Source organism: Polyergus mexicanus, unplaced genomic scaffold (assembly GCF_030449975.1).
Source record: "Polyergus mexicanus isolate NDT 795.1 unplaced genomic scaffold, iyPolMexi1.0 SCAF_9, whole genome shotgun sequence".
NCBI classification, from domain to species: Eukaryota; Metazoa; Arthropoda; class Insecta; order Hymenoptera; family Formicidae; genus Polyergus; species Polyergus mexicanus.
Genome location: NW_027223329.1, coordinates 5878836 through 5902233, shown reverse-complemented (window position 1 = coordinate 5902233; position 23398 = coordinate 5878836). Strand labels below are relative to the sequence as shown.

Below are 23398 nucleotides of genomic sequence, written 5' to 3'. Positions count from 1 at the left end.
CGACCTCGACGCGACTCGCGCCCCTAGCGCGCGATCCGCCGTCGCGATTCTTTAGGGGGGCGCTTCTAGCGCGCGATCCGCCGCTTCTAGCGCGCGATCCGCCGTCGCGATTCTTTAGGGGGGCGCTTCTAGCGCGCGATCCGCCGCTTCTAGCGCGCGATCCGCCGTCGCGATTCTTTAGGGGGGCGCTTCTAGCGCGCGATCCGCCGCTTCTAGCGCGCGATCCGCCGTCGCGATTCTTTAGGGGGGCGCTTCTAGCGCGCGATCCGCGAGCGGGCGGCGGGCGCCCGGCGTCGAGGGGGCGGGGGATCGTCGGTGGGCGGTCGAGCGGACGGAGGGGCGTCCCTCGTCGCTTTAGCGATGGCGAATCTTCGAAGGGTGGTGAAATAAAGAGACGTCGTCGTTCTAGCGAGAGAGGAGAGATGTTTTTATTGTTTTCTTTTACAAATTTTTAACGTATTAATAATACGACGATACGAGTACGCGAGCGAGCGTATCACGATTCTCCGAAGAGCAGAGCCTGCAGTTCGCAATCGATTATATCGTTGCGGTCGAAGTTATCGCTCTCGCGTATCATCGCGGGAATAAGCGCCTTATCGCGAGCGCCCGCCGCGATGTCGAGGAAACGAATTAGCTTGTTGTCCACGCGCGTGGTTAAACCGCTTAAAGATGCAACGATGCGGTTGACGCAAAGTTCCAGATTTAATATATTTACGACGGTGTTCTTCGATACGGCTAGGCGAATTTTAGGCGTTTCGAGACGAAGTATTCGGAGATTGTTGAGTTTGCCGAATCGTAGCGTCAATTGTCCGATGTGTATTGGCGTCGGGCGCGCCTCGTCGCGCTCGTCGGAGCGAAAGTGCGACAGGAGCGCGGGTCGTAGATCGAGCAGTTCCTTCCACGTATCCGGCGTTAGCGAGATCTCTTTGCCGTGGCAATCTCCGAGGACGATTTCTACGAAGGAGGGTCGGCTGACGTTAACGCTAATTTCCAGATGTTTATATGCGGTTTTGGTCAATGGATAGCGTCTTCCTAAGATTCTGAGCGGTCGCGCGATCGAGACGTCCGCGTCGTGTTTTGGCGTTCGATCGCGATCTCGTCTAAAAAATAGATATGAGCGATGAGAGAAACGGTGTTAGCGAATTATTAATTCGAATAAATGTTCGATAGTCTTACCCATTGTCCATTTTAGCTTTCTTAGCGTATTCCGCGCTATCTTCGCGGTCTCGTTCGGTTAGTCTCGATCGATCGTCGAATGAGTGTTGCTGTTGCGGTTGTCCTCCCATTGTCGCGTACATCGTCGCTCGTTCTTTCTCGTTTGTTCTTTTTCGCGCGTTAGCTTCGGTGTTCTTCGTTAATAATGAAGCGCTTAATGGATGAGCGGTCTTTATATACTCGCGTAGAGATCGCTTCTTCCCCTTTCGCGCGTTTTCTCTTATATATTCTATTTTTAAAAAATAACGGTAGGGTCGCTCTAGTCGGTCTCGTCGTCGATTCTCTCTTTCTCGATCGTGTCGCTGAGACGATAGACGCGACTAAGGAGATCGCGCAATTGCTTTAGCAATCCATCCGTAGGACACTCGATGCCGAGCGCGTGTAGATCGAAAGGACCCGCCGAGGTTACGGTATTTGTAAATTCGTTGAAGGCGTAGAACTGACGTTTGGCGAAGAAATATAGATTGCCATCGATGTATCGGAAGGCCGACGTTATCGCGGACGGAATTCCGGGAAATATATCTTTTAATGGAGCGTGTCTAATGACTATCATGCGACACTCGTCGATTTCCGCGACTTTATCATCGTCGTATACAGCGTAGGTTCGTCCCGTGTGCGTATTTATCGTCGCGTTGATTTTAACGTTTCGGGGAAGTCCGATATCGTGGAGATATCTCGGCCAACCCGATTTTAGTTTAAGACTGGGATATTCCGCGAGGTAGATCGAATCGTTCGCGAATAGAGCGAGATCGCCCGAGGGTCTTCTATACGCGGCGGATAGACGCGTGAAATTCGCCGGTAGAAACGTCGCGTAATCCGTGAGCGTCATGGGTCTACCGTAACGTTTCTCGGTTATGTCGACCGACCATATGTTGCGGCGATTAGCTATATATAATCGATGATTCATTATTAGCGCGGCGTCCACGCGTCGCAATGCGCAGAGATCCGCTCGCGCTGGATCGGTCGGCGCGACGCTCGTCGTCGCGGGCGTCGCGGTGGTCGCGGGAGTCGCCGTTGGATAATTTCCGTCGTCGTGAGATCCGTACAGATTTTGTATAGCGAGAATGTCTTCTATGCTCAGCTTAACTGGAAATTGATTCTCGATGTCGGGTATATATGGGAACATTATAGAGTCATTGCGCATACTATGCTGTAAACCCAATGCGTGGCCGATCTCGTGCGTTAGCGTTTGTAGCAGGTGATGCGTGTCGGGAGGATTTTTGTTTAGATACACGTGCCACGGTTCGGAATCGTCGACGTGTATCTCCGATGTGAAATCGGTTGTTCCAGAGGGAAAAAACGCGTGAGCTAGGGCTCCTCCCGGACCGTCGAAAGCTGCCGGGCAAATACCGACGTTTCGACGATTCGCGTAAGTGTGCGCGCCCGTTCGATACGATATTAATATATCGGGGTGTAACGGGTCGCGTGCGAAAGTTAGCGATGAGTTCGCCGCCCATAGCGCGAACGCCGTTTCGGCCGTTCGCGAGATTTCCTCGCTAGCCATCTGAAAATTCCACGCGAGACGCGTCTTCGGCCATTTTCGCGCGATCGGGCTATACGCGCGATCGGGAATATCTGCGAGACCGCATCGCGGTTTACGCATAAGGTGAAGCGTAACGGCGTTTAACGCGCCGTTTCCCGATAATTGATAATATTCTTGAAACAGCGACAGCGCGCGACGCAGAGACGTCGCGTTATCGGACGACAGCGATTCTCCATCGTCTTTTAGAAAACCGTATACGCGCAGAAAACGAAGCGCCTCGATTTTTTCCGAGTCGAAGGGCGCGGCGACCGTCGTAGCGACGAGTATTGTCGCTAGAGTGAGAACCGTCCTCGTGTTAGTCATCGCGCGAAGCGGGGAAGACGCGATAAACTGTTGAGAGACACCGAGCGCGATTGATTCGCGCGTTCCGAGAGACGCCTATTTTTATCGGCGACGAATAATGCGGGTGGGTGGGGAGAGGGAGAGGGAAATGCGTTTCTTTCGACGTCGAGCGTTTGGAATACGCGTTATCTAGCGGACGCGCTCGAGTTCCTCTTTTGTTTTTTCTATTTTATTGTTCGTTTGTCCTCTAAGAAGGACATTCGATGAGCGATTAAAGATATCCCTTCCAACGATACGCGTTATCTAACGGATGTTTTCTGTTATTTCCATTTTATTATTCGTTTGTCCTCTAAGAAGGACATTCGATGAGCGATTAAAAATATCTCTTTCAACGATGCGCGTTATCTAACGGATGTTTTTTACGTTTGTCTCCTAAAAAGGACACTCGATGAGCGATTAGAGATATCTCTTTCCGGTAATTAGAGATATCTCTTTCCGGTAACGATAAATTAGAGATACCTTTTTAGATATCCCTAGATACTTTTTTCCGGCGATGATGATCTTATTGTTCGCAGAGTATTCGGAATGCGCATTATCTAACGGATGTTTTTTTATTATTTCTATTTTTATCGTTCATTTGTCCTCTAAAAAGGACACTCGATGAGCGAGTAGAGATATCTCCTTTCCGACGACGAAACGGTCGCGGAAGGAAGACGCGGCGCGATCGATAAATTGTACCGCAACATCCCGCGCGTCGATCTTTATAAAACGCGAGATCGTTTCGAGAAGCGTTAAAGTATTCTCGTTCGCGAGATAACGAAGCTCGAAACGACGGAACGCGAAGTGACGAGAATTAAAATCGGTCGTGATCTGTTCGATATGGAACGAATCGAACAGATCATTAACGCGGCTGATTATATTAACGTAAACGGGGACTTAATCGCGATAAAATCCTATGTTCTGGGAGATCTCGCTACGGATTTGCGTGTGGAAGCGCAAGGTGTTATCGATAATAGTCCGGATTCGTTTAGACTCGCTTTCCAGTTAAACGAAGACGTAGATATCGCGCGTTTAATGTAAGTATCTAATTGAAATTATAATAAATTATAATAAATTATAATAAATTATAATAAATTATAATAAGTTATAAAAATTATAATAAATTTTATTAATTTTTATTTGCTTTTATTAATTTTTACTTTTATTAATTTTTACTTTCGTATTTTAGACAAGAAATAGAAAGCTGTGTAAAAACAGCGCGAGAATCGCTCTATGAGTTAATAAATAAAACGAGAACTATGCTCGCACAAGCGCAAAGCGTTCACAGCGCATTGCGCGACGCTCGTCGACGCGGCGAGAGCGATTTCGCCGTTCCCGAAATTAGGCGAGTCGTCGCATCACGGATCGATGAGGAGCCCGAATCGCGATCGATCGGCGAACTCGAATTACGATCAATGGAGAACGAGGCCGAACCAGCGACGGTTAACGAGAGTAAATCGCAGACTAATGTACGATGGGCGAACTATGAGCCCGAATCGCAACCGTTCGACGCGGAATAATTTTAAGCGTTAATAAAGCGCATTTGTAAGATAATTTTTATGAATAAATGTTATATATTAAGCGAAACGTTGATTTTTTACGCTTTTCTTCTTCCGTATTCTCTCGTAATCATCTGTGTCCGCATTAAGTATATTTAAATAGATTTAAAATCTCTTTACTTTAAGTTTATTATGCAACCGCGATAATCTATGGATAATTATAAATTAAGGTTTTATTAGATTTAATTTTTGAGATTTGATATATAAAAATGTAGTTTAAATATAGAATGAAATACTTAATAATTAATTCAATACATTATAATTATATATAAAATTTAAAATATTCTATAATTAAGTTTATTATGCGATCGCGATAAAATAATATCTATGGACAGTTATTATAATTAAATTTGTTACGCGACCGCGATAAAGGATGCGACCGCGATAAAGAAAAAACGCGGTTCGTTCGTATAACGTATATTTTGCAACAATATATAACATATTCGTGATTAAATTTATAGATTATAATTTAAAATATATAATTAATTTGATACATTATAACTTAAATTTATATAACTTAAATTTATATAACTTAAATTTATATAATATAAAATCAATCGCTCATATTGCGCAAACGGTCGCGTCGCTCGAACCACCAATCGTGCAATTTACACGCGTTTTCTAACGCGCAATTTTTCGCGTGGTATCCGCAATGAAAGGCCCGCGAAGCGTTCAGAGTCTCCAGACGTTCGATGTCTTCGTAATCGGCGTCGATAGTCTCGACAGAAACGGCTATATCGCGATCGTCGGCGACGTTTCCTAAGATCTCGATTAACCACTTCTTCTTCTCGTGACCTTTGACATAGATCTGCACCGTCGAATCAGGGTTAGATCCTCGACATATGGCATCTCGAACGAGTTTTTTCATCGACCCATAATTTGTGTGTCCATCATTCCACTTTAGCTGATGATGATTCGATATCAACCAACACGCTCGCGATTTTTCCGCTCTCGTGAGCAAATCCCACGACATCGGCGAGCGAAAGATGTGATGCGTCAATTCTACACCATTTCTTAATACGGCTACTTCTTTCACGACGAATTTTTCGTTAACTACGAAACCTTGAAGATCGACAAAAATCGGTGTGTCCATCGTCGTTGTTAGCGATACTCGAAGTGTTTCTTTCTAGATTTTTCTAAGCGTTTTATTCTGTCTCCATATTTTTTCGAGTATCGTTGCGCTTACACGATTCTGCGCACGACATTAGTGAGCGGATTGTATTCTACCACTCGATCGTGAATAATAAGACAGTAAGCTGTGGTATTAGAGGGGATGTTTTCCTTGCAGTCGAACTCTATGCGAACGTCCACAGTGGCGCTTTTAATTGACTCATTCTGTCGAGAACAGTCGATGACTACGAGTGGGCCGTGAATTAAAAATTTATCTAAATTTAAGAGCGTTTCGTCGTTTTCGCATCCGTAGTACGTTTTTCGAAATTTCGAATACATATCGTATAATACGGCGATTTTATGTTTATCGAAATCTAAATTCATGTCATCGTAAGGATAAAAATCGGAATTAAGATACAGTTTGACATTAGTTAGTTTACAATTATCGAATAAAGAAGGCTCCTCGGACAGAACGTTCTTCTTTCCAGATTGTAGCGCGAAGATAACGTATCGCGGTTTCTCGAGTTGTGTTGCCGCTTTGACGGCCCACGAGTGTTTGGTCGTGTTCTGTAGAAGCGGAAACTCGTAAAGATCCCATGAGCGAAAAGCGACGCTCAAATATCGTCCACTATCTAACGTGCGCAATAACCTTAATTTATTAACATCATTCAATACTATATGAGGCATTCGCCATTGTATTTTTAACAAAACGATTTTAGGTTCTTGCGTTTCGCGCGATATAACGCAATTGTTATCGTTGCGCGCTCGTATTAAAATAAGCTCATGTCGCGCGTTGATCACAACGCGCTTGTAATCTTCGCAAAAACCTAATAGTACGTTAAGAGGTACGCAAAAATTAAAATCACCGATTGACGAATGAGTTGTTGCTAATAAGTCCCATCCAGCGTTTTTTAATATTTTACTTCTTTCGACTGTCAGCGACGCGTAATTTTTAATCGTACTCGTTATTCCAACGTTTCTGTTTCGATCGATCTCTACGCCATCGAGCTCGTAGCGAATTTCCTCGAACATAAACGCCGCGCAATTGTTTACTAATCTCGTTATCGATGCGATTTCCTCTTGCGCGCTCGATGTTTCCTTCGACTCGAGTCTGCCCTCAATGTAGATAAAACTGTCGCAAGGTAACGTATACAAATCTTGCTGTTGTATAGGAATTCGTATCTCATCGCTATTTCCGAACGTAGTATTCGCGTAAGGGTTGTACGTGTGAGTTTCGATCTTGACGATGCGATCGTCGAAGATTGGCTCCCCACTGATACTTAGAATGTCGCACATTCCGCTTTTTACGAAGAAGCGGTTTTCGGCACGACAAAACCCAAAGAGCGCAGAAAAGTCTCGTTGGCAGCGGTTAGTCTTCCTCCCTTTTTTTTTCTCTTTTCCGCGTTTAGAGGTGACGCGACAGCGATAATAGGTGCGTTTCTCGCATTCGATCCATTCACTACGAGCATCGCGCGCTTCTCTACCGTTTTCGTCGCACGTGTAGACGAATCGTAATTTCTTCGCCGCGAAAATCGATCAATTTTCCGTTTTGGTCCACAACACGCACGTTTATATCGGTAATGGTCCGTGCGATGATCGGAAGGTAAATGATCTGCGTTGGAATTTCCGACACTTTATATCCGGGTGGAACGTTAGGCGCGAATTCGTGTATAGTATGCGCGGATTTGTCGTTATGATACGCTCCTGTTGTAACGTTGCACTCTATTCGAATAAGGTTAATGGCCATAATATTTATTGGCTTATCGGATGCGTACCATTTATTCGGTTGTAATACACGAGACGAGAAACCCAGGAGCGAACCGATATTATCGGGTTTTGTAAAATTTACTCGATATGCGCATTTAATTTCGCTTCTCATAGTGTTATCGTTACCGCGAAGCGTTATAGAATTTTCACTTTTATCGCCATTCTCATCGTCTTCGAAATAATCGTCATCAACATCATATATGTAATTATCATCGTTCGTTTCCGGTTTTTCATTTTCGCGTTCTCGTTCCTCCTCTCTCGCTCGTCGTTTATGACGAATCGCCGCTCTTAGATACGCGTTTATAGCGCTTAATTCGTAAGACCCTATTGGAATTGCGATAATCTCGTCATTATTATCGAAGTAAAATTTATTATTCGTAGAATTTATATTCGGTATCGTATTATAAGTTTCAAAATTGGTTAAACCTAATTCGTAATCGTCGTCGTTTAAATCGAGAGGCGGAAAATAACTCCCCGCGAGAATACTGCTTCGTCCGGAAAGAGTGAGAGTTAGCGACATGATCGGCGAGAGCGATCGAACTGCGTTCGATTGACGAATAACGGTTGATATTATAGTCGACGATTCCTCCAATCGACTTCTCGGAGAAATCGAAGACTCAATTGTCCGCAAATATTCTGATCGCGCGTCTGCTCGGAGCGACGATTGTATCGAATGTTCGCGTCGCGCCCGAGATAACGCGCGAGTTCGCGTGGAGGACGAAGATCACCGAAACCGTCGTAGTAAATTGCGTCGTCCCCTTTTTTCGCGTACGCTACCCAATGAGTACCCGGTCCGGATGCGTCGTCTAAATTCACAATGCCGCTCTCATCGCGGCGCGCTTGCGACGGAAGCGCGTTGCGCATAAACACACCTCTAAAATGAGGTACGCGCGAGAGTATCGCCGCGCGATTTAATTGTTCGTTCGTTGTTGCTCCGACGGATGGGAGAATCTTTAGCGTCTGTTTACGCGAAGTTTTTTTTTAGCTCTTCTTCTCGTTGAGGACACGCCACTTCCACGTTTGTACGGCGCGAGATATAAACCGCGACCTTCCATCGCGCGATCATGACGCTGCAACTCTTCCAGTTGTCGTCGCGCTGCTTTGCGATCGTTCACCGCTTTCGCGATTCCCGCCGCTCCTCCGGCCAAAGAACCGAGAGCTCCTAATAACGGTAGCAGGGGTAAAAAGCCGCCGCGTTTCGCTATCGGAAGCGTTCTTTTTCTCGTAGCGATTATTCTTCTTTTGTTCTTTTTTCTCTTGATTTTCGTTGTACCCATTCCAAGTTTTGTCTTCGATTTCATAGCCATCCATACAGCCGCCGCGGCGGCTCTCTCGCCGAGAGTCGAGTCTTTAGCCGCGACACGTTCGCGCGCTTTTTTGGCAAGCGCGTGGTCAGCGACGTGTCGATCAGCGAGCTCGCCGCTCCGCGAGTACGCGATATCGTGCTCGCGGCAGGCCGCGTCCAGAGGATTGACACCTCGATCGCCTCGCGCGAGTCGTTTCGCAAGACGAGTACCCGGCCCGCAAAATTGATATCCAGGTATATGTAGTTCGAAAGGGAGTGCGTTTATCGCTCTATTCAACAAGCCAGCGCCATGACTCACACCGTACTGCTGTTTCGCGAATTGCATTTGCCGCAATCTTTAACAAGCGGCGCCGGACCGTCGATGTGTGTTCGTTGCCAAGGGCGATTATAATGCTCTAGACATCGACGGTAGCGCCGCACCTCCGGATCCACTTTTATATATTCAGGCAGTTTCTCCCACAATCGTTCTACGTAGCGACCGAAATGCTTTAGTAAAATTATTTTCGGAATATACCGCAATTGATCGGTGGTGAAATCGAGAATATCGTCGCCATCTATTAGTAAGATAAACATTTCGATTCACCGCGCGCAATTCGCTACTGCGCGATTGATGGCAATCTATTCGTACATAAATTAAAAAGTCTCGCCCTGCCTTACGCGAGTGTATCGCGCACGCGCGCAGCAAGAGGAATGCGTTTCGTGCGGCAACCGATCGCGATAAAGGTGACGAACCTCGATAATAAAACGCGACCGTCGAAAGAAACGCGTAGACACGGTCGTCTATTACCGAGCGCTATTCGTTGCGTTATTTGCGGGCCTTCTAGTTGCGGCAAAACAAACGCATTAATAAGTTTGTTGGAGAGTCCGCATGGTGTACGCTTCGAGAACGTTTATGTTTACTCAAAGTCATTGCAGCAGCCTAAATATCAATATTTAGAAAATTTATTAACACCGATGGAAGATATAGGTTATTTCACATTTTCTAATAACTTTGACGTTATTTCACCCAGCGAAGCTCTCCCGAATTCGATATTCGTATTCGACGATGTAGCGTGCGACAAACAAAATACTATCAGAGAATATTTCGCTATGGGTCGACACTCGAACGTCGATTGCTTCTATCTGTGCCAGGCGTATGCTAAAATACCGAAGCATTTGATTCGAGATAACGCTAATCTGTTAATTCTTTTTAAACAAGATGGTACTAATTTACGTCACGCATACAACGATCACGTGAACACGGATATGTCGTACGAGAATTTTCACGCGCTATGTCGCGCGTGTTGGCGATATAAATATGGTTTCTTAGTAATCGACAAAGATAGCGCGCTCCGCGCTGGTAGATACAGACGAGGATTTAATGATTTCATTGTACCGTAGAACGATCAGTTATCGCGAATACGTCGAACGCGTCAATCGCTCTCTCGCGAGTTAGAAGAAGTTGCAATGGCCTCGACGGATATCGGCGAACGCGAAAAAACAGCAAAAGAGATAGCTAAAACGCGCGCATCGATTCGTAAAAAACACAGAGCATTAAAAACTGGAAAAATGGAAAGCGAGATCGCGATAGAGAGTCGTTTCAAACCGATCGTCGAACCGCTGCGACGCATCGCTGATCGCGCTGAGCGAGACGAGATAGAGCGAAATGAAATTAAGCGCGAAATGATAAAACAAGATGCAACCGACATTTCACCCTCAACGAGCGTCGAGGAAAAATGGAAAGATGAAGCACTAACTCCCGTTTGGAAAAAACCTAAAGCGAAACGAATACGCGCTCGACGACGATTGAACGCCGTTTCTACTCCATTAAACGAATCTTTCGTCGAAAGAGACCCATTCGCGCGAAACGAAACCGAAGAATATGAAACGTTCGAATCCGAGAGTCTCGAATCGCCCTCGATATCCGAAATACCCGTTAAACAAATTTCGCGAATTGCTCAAGATCGCGAAATATCGCACGGTCAACTAGGACCGTTAGGGCGAAAATATATGGGGACTCTTCTCGGCGGAGAAGCGCCGAACGAGATTGATCACGTTTACGGAGTTTACATCGGCGAGAAAGGTGCGATGCTCGGCGATAAGCGATTTGACGTAGACGCGAATGATTCCATATTTATAGATGAGATTAAATATGTCGGTACTCCCGGTTTGTATGAATTAATTTTTATGAAAATTCCTAATAGTCTCATATATACAGAAAAAGATAAATTAACATACAGAAGTATATTGTTAACAACGAACGCTCATAGACGTGATCATGACGCTAAAAAATCTGTCTTAGGAAATAAAGGATATAAATACAAATTTATTATCGCTCCGCTTATTCATAACAGCGGCGCGAAAAAAACAGGCGCGGGTCGCGTATCGTCGACTATGCGTGTCACGGACAATAAAATCGATTACGTCCATTGGGACGATCCAAACGAATTAGTGGATCGTTTGCGATTATTAGACGCTTCGCGTCGAGCCGGCAACAACGCTCACGAAAACGAGATTCTATCGATAATCGAGGAGCTTCGCGAAACAGGAGCGATCGTATAAATCGAACTGTCGCGTGGATGACTGTCGCAGTCGTACGCGGAATTCGCGATGTCCGTGAGCAAATTTGGCTCGCCTTTAAAAAATCGAGGCTACGACGCGAGAACCGGAAGACTACGTCCGGCTATCGAGTCTCTGCGAAGTTACGTGCGCGATAACGCGCTGTGTCTAAGCTCTTCCATTGAATACGACGCGAGAGAGCGTAAAATAAAACGCTTGGCTCAACCTGAGGAGGACGCCGATGCGACAAGCAAAAGCTACGTCGAGGGAATCACATCGCAATTAAGAAAAGACGCGAACGAAGCGGGACAGGGCGTCATTCTACTATTCACGAGACTCGCTCAGCTCGATAGCGCTTTAGGTAAACGAATAGACGTCGCGGAGAGTTTCGTTTCCGAGATAAAAACACGCGATGACGTTCTGAGTAAACGAATAGACGCTGTGGAAAATTCCATTTCGAGAATAGAAACGAGCGTTAACGCTCTAGATAAACGAATCGATGTTTTAGATAAACGAATCAAAGGTTTAAGCGATCAAATCGAAGTCGCGAAAAAAACTATATCGCTCAACGCGACGGAGTTCTCGACGAGAAACGCGAACGATCGTAAAATAATGTTCAATCAAGGTAAAACAATAAAAGAACTAAATCAAAAATCGCGTATCGCGGCGAATTCCGCAGTGAAATCCGAGACGAAGATACGAGAATTGGAAAATTCAACGTTACGATTGAAGAGAGACGCAGACGAGCTATCGGGAAGAGTGAAAGAACTGGCAAAGATTAGCGGGAGCGGCGAACCGCTCGAAAGAAAGATTAGCGGGAGCGGCGAACCGCTCGAAAAAGAGATTAGCGGGAGCGGCGAACCGCTCGAAAAAGAGATTAGCGGGAGCGGCGAACCGCTCGAAAAAGAGATTAGCGGGAGCGGCGAACCGCTCGAAAAAGAGATTCAATTCAACGTTATTCTCGAGAGAAAGAAAAAAGAACTATGAGCGTTAAAAAACGAAGACTAGTCGAGGAATTGCACGCTCCCGCGAGAAGAAACTTCTCGCGTCGTCGCGTTGCGGTGCGCGGGTACGACGACCTATGGCAAGCGGATGTGGTCGAGATGCGTCCTTACGCGAGACTCAACAAAGGCCACAACTACATACTCACCGTTATCGACGTATTAAGCAAATACGCATGGGCTGTACCGCTTAAGAGCAAAAGCGCAAACGAGGTTACTCGAGCGTTATCTAAAATAATACGAGACTCTAAGAGGTGTCCAAAAAATCTACAGACCGATAAAGAAAAAGAATTTTACAATGCCGATATGCGAAATTTTACGAAGAAGCACGAAGTAAATCATTATTCGACATATTCGGTGATGAAAGCGTCGATAGTCGAACGATTCAATCGTACGCTCAAAAATTTTATGTGGAAGTATTTCACGCTAAACGGAACGTACAAGTGGATCGACGAGTTACCACGACTCGTCGAGAAATATAACACGCGAAAACATCGCACTATAAATATGAGACCTGTCGACGTAACTCCAAAAATTGCCGATAAACTTTTAAATACTGTATACAGCAATATAAAAATCGCGGCTCCGGCGAAATTTAAAGTAGCCGATCCGGTACGCATCAGTAAATTTAAAACGATTTTCGAGAAAGGCTTCACACCCAACTGGACTACAGAGATTTTTCGAATAACTAAGATACAACGGACTAATCCCGTAACGTATCTATTAAAGGATTCGCGCGGCGAGCCGATCGCGGGAGGATTCTACGAGCACGAATTGTCGCGCGTTGGCGATCCCGACGTGTATCTCGTAGAAAAGGTGCTGCGTCGAAAGGGTGACAAGATTTACGTGAAATGGTTAGGAATGGACGAATCGCACAATTCTTGGATAAATAAAACAGCTGTATTATGATAAAAATGTATTTTTATTAAATAAAACTACATATTATACATATTATACATATTATATAATATTATACGAAATTGTAGACATGTTAAAACTAAAATAATCGTATAATTATAAAACAAGGAAAATCTTAGAAAAAATAAAATAATCGTATAATTATAAAACAAAGAAAAAAATAATAACACAATACAATTAAAATTAAAACTTGTGAAAATCGATTAACCGTTTAAATAATCGATTATAGAGTAATTATCATTATTAATCTTTAAATCGTATGATTATAAAACAATCGTAATTTTGTACGAGTTCTCTCTTGCGCTCCATATAAACTCTTTCTCGCGCCGCTACGCGGCCGCCATATCCTGCGTTCTCTCTTTTGCGCTTTATGCGGACTCTTTTTTATATTTTATATATATTCTTCATCGCATTGTTAAGCGAACATCGTATCTCGCGGTAACTTTATTCTCGCGGTAGCTTTATTCTCGCGTTACTCTATATATAACACTTTCAAGAATATAATAAAGAGTCATGGAAATCATCGATCTGTCCAATTCGCGGCTAATCTCGACTCGATTTATGACAAATTCTCGCATTCTATCTCGTTTGCATGTAGCATGTAGCATAATATATGTTCGATGCTAATGAAGTAGAATGCGAATTTGTCAAATCGAGTCGAGATTTGCCAAGACTTGGACAGAATGGTGGTTTCCACGACTTTTATATCGCAAAAATACAAAAAGTTCATTTTTTCGCGTTCTATACGAGTTCTCTCTCGCACCGCTACGCGGCTGCCGTATCCTGCGTTCTCTCTTTCAAACTTTATACGTACTCTTTCTCGCGCTTTGTATACATTCTTTATTACGTCACTATGATAACGCTAAAACTCGCATTAACATCTTTTTCACATTATTCTATATAAAACACTTCCGAGAGCATAATAGAAAGATCGTGAAAATGTACGATCAGTCTTATTTATAATAGATTTTATACAATATCTATTACAATATCTATTATATATAAGACTGATCGAACATTTCCACGATTTTTTATTAAAATCTATTATAAATAAAACCGATTTATTTTTATTATTTTATTAAAATCTATTACAATAAATTATATTCAAATTATATTCAAATTATATTCAAATTATATTATTCGCGCAAATTTGTTCTTCGAAACGATTCGTAGAACGTCTACCGATGTTTTTTCGACGCAACCGTGAATTATATCGAAAATACAATGGTAATATATTATTTATAAAATATGTTTATACTAACAATAAACTACTAACTAAAGTTTAAATGTTTTAAGAAACGTATAGTATTTTTTCGTTCCCTACAACGGTATTTTATAATGTCCCCACGGTAACGTATCCGTAGTTCCTGATATCGTGTATCGTTTGTCATCGTGCGGACTGAGCGCGATCTTCAATTCCGATACTGTATACATCTCATGTAACTCGGATCTTATACAAAACTGCTCGCGCTTCATCTCGATCCCCTGTCGAAGACAGCGCGCGTAATCGTCAAACGTTATCGTTCTCGCGACAACGCCGCTCTTAACACCCTTGATTCTTTTCGTATCGCTTTTATCGGCGACTCGCAACGCGTACATTTTCGCTCTGAGTCCAATAAATTCGGTCATAATCGCGCCAGCGTTCTCATCCTTCATCGCACCGGGTATTTTTTTATTAGCGAGAGGCATTCCATACGCATTACCCATTGCGTAATCGCTCGTATCGAATTTGTCGATATCGCGTTTCATATTCTCGTATATGTCCTCGCACTCGACGCGATAAATGAGACTATCCGTATCGGTGTACATTATTTTACACTTATCTCGATACAATGGTAACATGTACTCGTAGTGAAATTCGTATAAACGAATCTTAGATATATCGAGAATACACATACCTACATAAATCGGTTTATTAAACTTAACCTCGAGTTTACGCAATTCTACAGCTACGAGATCCTCCGCGAAAACGCTTCTACTGTGAAAATTCGGCTTCGCGATCATCGCTTCCGCGCCGTATCGCCCGTCCCATCGAGTCACGAGTCGAACATTCGAATGATTGCGTACGTTCTCCATAGTTTTGCCAAACACGGCATTATTCATTAATTTGTATAGATTTTTCTCAAACTCGTTTTTCGCGTTAATTCGTAATCGTGTATTCAGTTCGATGTATTCGCGCAACCATGAAGATTGCGCGAATCGCAATATTCTGTGTATTTTCGTAATGCGTAATCCGTGTCTAACGCATTGCTGCAAATTGCGATAATATATTACGTAACGGTTCTTATCGTACAGTGTGGCGAGAAGCTTCTCGTCTCGTTTTCCGGGCGGCTTATCGCGCGTCGGGCAGAATGGCAAGTCAGCGTGAGAATCGTGAAGGTTGGACGGATATGCAAGGTCGACCTCTAGAATATAACCGATAGGCGAGTCCGATGTCACGGACATTAAGTCAACGCTCGTAACGTTATCGACCCATCGAAAATTTTCGTAAGGCAACGATTGACACATCGCCCATCCATACAAATTATTTATATCGAAATACATGAGATACGACGATGGTTCCGGAGGATCGTATGACTGTAAATATTTGTTATTAGCGCGCGCGTATCTGTTGGAACATTGACTTAGCCCGCCGCGTATTCCGCGTTCCACGAACATCACCATATCAATGTCGGTTAATAATTCGAATCGCACACTCGTATACTTTAACATAGCGTCCCATGTGTATCCCGGTAACGTGTAATAATACGCGGGATCTAAATTATAACTTCTCATACACGCGTCACGAAAATTTTCGAAAACATCGGCCAATAGAAGAACGTCGGTCTTTAAATACAAATCGCTATAATCGCCTAACGTTTCGACGCGAAATCGCTCCCAGACTCTTATCGCGCGCGTAATCACTCTCAGATATCGCGTCACCGGTTAGCGAACTGTAAAAAGCCTCGCGCGGCGGTAGACGAGTCTCTAACAATTTATCTACATCGTCGACATACTCGTACGGAAATACACCCTTTCGCGCGAGAAGCTCGAAATCGGCATCGCTAAGATCGGAAAATTCCGAACGCGCGATCCTCAATTCGCTTTTGTCTAGATACGACGCCAATTTCTCGAGACTCGCGCTTAGAAATTTGAAAGAATCCACGAAACGCAATTTTAAGCGTTTTCCGAACCTTCCCTCGTCCCACGCATCTTCGACGTTCTTCGTGAAAGAGATATACGTTTCTTTCGTTATCGGCAATATTTCCACGCTGCCGGGAAAAGCGTTAGCTACATCTTTAATGATAAAATGCGCGTCGTAACCCGATAAATTGTGAAAAAATACGGGAATTACGTAAGTATCCTTATAATTTAAATTACAATTCGAATGTGCCGGACCTCTGTACCGTCCAGTCAGATGACAGTGATCGCGCACGCGAGCGTCTCCCAATTCGAACGGTTTCTCGCATATGCTGCAGCGCGTCGCGTTTACGAATCTCTCCCATTCATCCGATGTAAGATTCGTCATAGGAGCATCGATATCGAGAATAGTCTTCGCGCGAAGCGCTAGATCGTGCAGTTCTTTAACGAACCACAATACGCAATTTTCACCGCGATAAGCTCTGTAAGTAGAGCTAACGCCATCCAGCGCGCATCGCGCGTAATATCCGACGCTATAGACTTCGTGATGCTGAACGATAGATGTATTCGACGTTCTCCTCTCCTCTTTCTTCTTCAGTACGCATTCGAGATCAGCGTACACCACGAATGGAAGTCGCTCCTTTCTACTATAGTTGCGAAACTCTAACCATTTGTCGTCTTTGGTAGGAAGGACTATAGCGCACTCGTTCATCCTTCCGCAGTCCACGCTGTGAGCCGATAACTTATCGCTCGTTCGAAAATAGTGCATGCATCTGCGACATAACGCACATTTTAAATCTCGCGCATTATCAACATCGCGCGACGATTTTTTTAATTAATACTCACCGATCGCATATATGCGATTTATGTCGTCTACCGCTCAGTTGCGAGCCGACGAGTCGCGACAGATTCTTGATCCACGCGAAATGCGTCGCGTCATCTCGTCGCGTCATATCGTTAAAATACAGCAAATTAACGTGTCTGTCCTTTTTATCGTCAGTGAGACGCAAAGGAACAACGCGACAACCGCCTTTTCCCTCCTTTTTACTTCGAACGGTATACACATTAATAGATATGTCGTTAATACGTTCGAATCTAGTAATTTTGTTCAAACTCATAGGAAATTTAACGCCCTTCAGATTCAGCACTGTCGTGTAATGCGGATACGAAGATTCCCGACCCGCGTTTTTTTCAGCTGGATACAGAGCGGCGACCACCGCCCATGCGAAACACGCATTGTCATTAGATTGCACGTTTATCACCGCTCTCTTCAACACGATCTCTCGCGGCAATTTGACGTGACATTCCGCGTGCATAGGATTGTATCTGTTCACGTTCACAGTTAAATTGAATATTCGCGATAACGCCCATCCGCTATCGCGCTCCTGAAATTCTTCCAACGAGGCTAGAGTAGCGTCGACCACTCGCTTCTCGTACCACTCTCGCAAGTCGGAAAGAGGTAGAAGCGAATAATTCTTCGTAACAATAGTCTTAACATCGATCTTGTCGCCCGAAACGAACTCGCCAATAAACACGGTATTGACCTTAATACCGTTATATTTATTCATAACATCGCGTATTCGATCGAGCACGGTATCTCTAGCATCCTCGAGAAATCGTCGAGGTTCGATATAATCGAAATTAATAACCGCGCCGGTTAAAACGCGTCTAGAGAAAGCCGTCTCGATCTCGGACCACGAGAATCCCTCGCGTTCCTCTACACCGCCTCCCACGCGTTCGAAACGTCGACGCAGATCGTCTCTCGCGCCCGTTAATCGAACGATTCGAGCGATAAGAGAATTAATCGCTCCGGTCGATCTCCCTCGGCGCTCTCCTCGACATCTCTCCCGCAAAGACTCGAGACACTCGTCGCACCATCGCGCCCACGCGCGATACGCGTCCCCCGTCGCGACGTCCCGCGCGCTATCGAGAAGATCGCGCGCCTCCATCTCGTCACTCGTCGTCTAACGAACGCCAAGATTTTTTACAAATAAACCACGTCTCCTCCTCGTCGTAATTCTCGATGTAGAACAAAGCTCTCGTTTCGCAGCCGGCGCACCAATTATTCGACACGTCGAAAATCTCGTCGACGAGATCGCAAGCGGGCACCATCTCGCTATACACCGTTTTCTTCACGTGCGTCGATACGCTTTTCGCGAAACTCGAGCTACGCGCGCAATACGCGCAATATCTCTCGTTCTCCTCGAAATACTCTCCGTTCTCGAATCGGCAACCGAACTTAAAGAAACAATGCACGACGTGATTCACCTCCCACGAAAATTTCGGAATTCCGTATCGCTGTTTCCAATTGCGATAGAGCAAATAGCCATCGGCTCCGACGTTCGCGAAAGGTTCGTCGAATCGCGTCTCGCTCGCCCCTCGCACGAACTCTTCCGCGAACTCGATCTCTTCTATACAGTACAAACGATCCTCTATATAACGTTCGCGTAGTTCTTTCTTCAAACAATTCGGTATCTCCAAATTCCGTATATCCTCGACATTTCCGATTCGAACGTTCACCGCTCTTCCGGCTAATCTCGTTAAAGCGCTCGGCGCGCGCTTCATTGCGCCGCGAAATATCCTCGAACGTACTAACACCTCGAGATCATCGCGGCGTCCTTTTATAACGAGGAAAATAGCGAGGACGCGCCCCCGATTAACCGAACCGGATACTCGCTCTCGGACGCGCGACGTCGTCGGAAAACGAAAAAAACTCGCCCCGAAACGCGACGAGCGCGCTCGCGCTAACGCGCGCCTCGAGAGGAGGAGAGCGACGAGGGACGCCCCTCCGTCCGCTCGACCGCCCACCGACGATCCCCCGCCCCCTCGACGCCGGGCGCCCGCCGCCCGCTCGCGGATCGCGCGCTAGAAGCGCCCCCCTAAAGAATCGCGACGGCGGATCGCGCGCTAGAAGCGGCGGATCGCGCGCTAGAAGCGCCCCCCTAAAGAATCGCGACGGCGGATCGCGCGCTAGAAGCGGCGGATCGCGCGCTAGAAGCGCCCCCCTAAAGAATCGCGACGGCGGATCGCGCGCTAGAAGCGGCGGATCGCGCGCTAGAAGCGCCCCCCTAAAGAATCGCGACGGCGGATCGCGCGCTAGAAGCGGCGGATCGCGCGCTAGAAGCGCCCCCCTAAAGAATCGCGACGGCGGATCGCGCGCTAGGGGCGCGAGTCGCGTCGAGGTCGCGAGTCGGGCGCGCCACCCCCCGAGCGCCATCTCTCGAGCGCTCTCGGCGACTCGTACCCACCGCTTCCCCCCGACCGCGCTTCCCCTCTCACCCTACTTACCCCCCCACGCACCCGCCCAGCCCGCTCTCCATCCCTCGGGCGCCCACAAGCTGCTCCGAAACTATCTCTCTCTCTTACTCCCCAACGATACCCTCTCTCTCACACTCACACAAAACTGATCCAAAACCGGCCTATCTATCCTACTGAATTCATTAGCCTTTGAAATGTGGCTGGCGCATTTTTTAATCCAAAGGGCATTCTATTGTATTCGTAATGCCCGTGAGGTGTGGAAAAAGCAGTTTTGCCTTTGTCGCCTTCTTCCATCGGAATTTGGTGGTATCCGGATGCTAAATCCAGTGTTGTAAAGTACTTGGCGTTTCCCAGCTGATCTAATATATCAGTTATATTCGGTAGGGGAAATGAATCTCCTATAGTTAGATCATTTAATTTTCTGAAATCTACGACTACTCGTAATTTCGGTTTTCCTGACGCATCGGCTTTCTTAGGGACTACCAATAACGGTGCGTTCCACTGACTCGTGCTTGGTCGGATTATTTTATTTCTTAACATTTCTCGGACTTGTCGATTTACTTCCTCTTTATGCTTCTCCGGCAGGCGATAAGGCCGTACGTTGACCGGTAAGCTATCTGCTTGTGTTGCAATCTTATGCGCCACGGTATCTGTGCAAGTCAGTGGTTCTCCTTCGATATGCATCACGTCGCTAAAATCCTGGCAGATTTCCATTATCGTTTTCTTTTCTTCTTTATTTAAATGTTGTGTACGTAATAATCGTAATACCTTTTCACTACGCGGAATTACTTCCTCTTTATTTAGCGTTCGTATTACGTTAATTTCTTCTGTTTCGCCTCGTTTGATTTCCTCTATATTTACTTGCGGCATTAGCATTTCGATTGTGTTATCCGTTGTATTTATAATGCTGGCTGCACATAGGTAATTCGTAGGTTCTACCAGACAATTACCTATGAATATTCCTGGTATCGTTTCTTCTGCCTTTATCACGCCTATCGTGTTCTTGTCAGTAGCGACCTGTATTATAGTTTCGCTACGTGGTTTCAGCGTCATTTTTAGATAGGGGTAGAGCTTTAAGATATGCTGTCCTGCCTTTAATTGTTTTGTTTTATAATTGCAAGTGGCTTGATGCTTTCGTAGGAAATCAACTCCTAGTATTCCGTCATATTCTATCGGAAAATCATCCTTAACAACGTACATAGTGTGGTTAATTCGGCGCTCTCTCAGAGTTATTGTCGCCTTAAATTTTCCAAGTGTACATATCTTATGTCCCGTTACGCCGGTGAGCGTTATTTTTTCTTCTTCTATTAACGTTTCGCCTTTTAAATGTTTCACTTTAATTAATGATATTGCGGCTCCTGTATCGAATAGTAAGTTTATTTTTTCGCGTTTCGCTTCTCGCATTGGTAATGTGACGAGATCCAATCCTGTCTGTATATGCGGCGTATTTTTGAAGTGTGATACTTGATATTCCATTACAGATCGGTGCGACTTTCTTTCGTTCCTTTCCTCCTCATCGCTACTTTGCGCGGAGTTAAATTTCTTTTTTCCTTGCTCGCTATTCTTGCGGTTTTTATTTTCCGGTCGCGAATTATATTGTTTGATTCGGCTCGATTGATCTCTATTGGGTCGTCCGTGTAATAACCAACATTCTTCGCGATCATGTCCGGATTTTTTGCAATAGTGGCAATATTTATTTACCGTATTTACGCGGGGTTGTCTATCGGGTTTCGGCAATGCGAATCGATTTGTATATCGGCTAGTTCGACAATCTCGGCCGTAATGCCCAATTTTTCCGCATTTTTGACATTGCACGTTTATTTTATTTTCTTGTTTATAGGTCGGTGTGAAATTTATTTTGCTTCGCGTACCGGTCGCGGGTGGTCCTTTAACCTTTTCTTCCGCGCTGGCCGCTGCTATTGCTTCTTGCAACGTAGCATATCCTCGCGATCGAACAATTGTTTTAATTTCGTCCTGCAATCCTATCTGGAAATTCTCTAAGGCTTGTTGTTGTATTATTTCCATTATTGCGCGTTTATTATCTACTGTATGATGTCGTCCTTCCATCATTGATTCGTATAGCTCCATGGCTAATTTGTCTGCTCTAAGTCCGTAAGTTCGTGCGCTTTCTCCGTTTTTCTGTTTTAGCGTATTGAATTCAATTTGTAGATGTGTCGTACTCTTTTTACTCGCATAGCAGACCTCTAATTCATTTTTTAATTGTGCGAAGTCTCGAATTTTTCGCGTTTGGAAATCTAGCATCGCTCTGCCTTTTAATTTCGTGCATAATACTGCTCCTAATAGCGTTACTTCATCTAACGGGTCGATGTGTTCTACTGCATATGTAGTCGCGCTCAAAAATTCTTGTAATTTATTAGGTGATCCGTCGAATTCCGGAATCATTCCACGAGCCTCTTTTAATTGTAAAAATCCGCGTCCTCTTCGATGTCGTACATCCTCGGGTGTGAACTCGTATACGGTCTCGGTTCTTTCTCCCGGCGGAGTTCTATGCCCGTTGTTTTGTCGGGGTTGCGGTCCTCTAATTTTCAAATCGTATATCTCGGCATGCATACTTCTAATTTCTCGTCTAATTTCCTCTCTCATTTCCCGCAATATTTCCCTAAAGTCGTCGGCTGCTTCGTCCGTTTTTTTCTGCGGTTTGTGCTGAGCTTGCGCGTTTGATTGTGTCGCGTTTCTGATTGCTTCTTCTTGTAATCGCCTAATTCCCTCATCGATATCTTCTGATGTGATGGGTTGCGATGCGGAAGCGTTTGAGTTATACATGTCTCGAATGCGATAGATTTCGTCGGGGTCAAAGATACTTGAATCGTATGACGTTAGTGAGAATTCGCGGCGGTGTGTTAGTCTACTAGACGCGCTTATTGATGATTCGACCTCAACATCTAGTTCTATATTGTTCGCTATTAAACTGTTATCTAATTCGCCAAATGGAAATTCGCGTTCGATTACAACGTTTGCTCCGAGTTCTGGTTCGGACAAATTCTCGCTTGAATTTAATGCGCTTAGATTTCTTCGTACGTTATCGCGTATATCCCGGAGTGCTTCTACTGCTACTCTTATAGGGCTTACTGCGCTATTTCTAATGACTCTATTCGCTGGTTCGCTAAATAGCCACGATTTATTCGCTACGCTTTTCTGTGGTGCGTTTCGGTTTTCCGACATTCACGCGTTTACAAATTTTGATTTCTCGACTTACAATAATACGATGAGCAGCATTCTCTCGTTCGATGTCGGCCGTCGGGCGTTGATCGTCGCGTGCCGTTGAGATAGGTCGGTGCGCCTTCTCAGGTTGCGCTTCTCGTTGTCGCCTCGATATACCGGGTGTCTCGAAGTTCCTGCTAGACTTCCTTTTCCCTCGGTTGTAGGTGTCGACTGTCTGACGGAGTTATCCTCGCTGTCTCTCGTTCTGTCGATTCCACGGAATTTTCTGCTTCGTGGGCCTTTGCCGGTGTTGATCTTGTTAGAGCTGGCGCATCCCACCGCTGCCACCAATTAATGTTGTGCCTCTAGCCGCTAAGGAAGAGGTCTTTTGGGATTTGTACGCCCAAAGGATTAGGATCCACGCTCGAAATAAGACACTCCCGGACGTTAGGTATAATTTAGTATATTTTGCAAGATTTAATACACTTTCACTTATTCGCGATTATAATAGTCGGGCGCGATACGTACGGTACTTCGATAATATTGAGCGAGCGAGTAGTCTGCGAGTCGTCTCTCGCGA

At 45.1% G+C, this 23398-nt stretch overlaps 3 protein-coding genes across 3 annotated transcripts in view; 1 reads left to right on the top strand and 2 right to left on the bottom strand.

Annotated features, from left to right (window-relative positions):
- The window catches only part of Cow (Proteoglycan Cow), a 759293-nt gene that overhangs the window by 596152 nt on the left and 139743 nt on the right, over positions 1-23398 (bottom strand). The window lies entirely within an intron of this gene.
- Positions 11411-13512, top strand: LOC138936528 (tropomyosin-like). The gene is made up of 2 exons (XM_070301967.1): positions 11411-12206; positions 13508-13512. Exons 1-2 carry the CDS (start codon positions 11411-11413, stop codon positions 13510-13512), a joined length of 801 nt encoding a protein of 266 aa, XP_070158068.1.
- On the bottom strand, positions 14599-15786 carry LOC138936527 (uncharacterized). Its single transcript, XM_070301966.1, has one exon. It carries the CDS (start codon positions 15784-15786, stop codon positions 14599-14601), a length of 1188 nt encoding a protein of 395 aa, XP_070158067.1.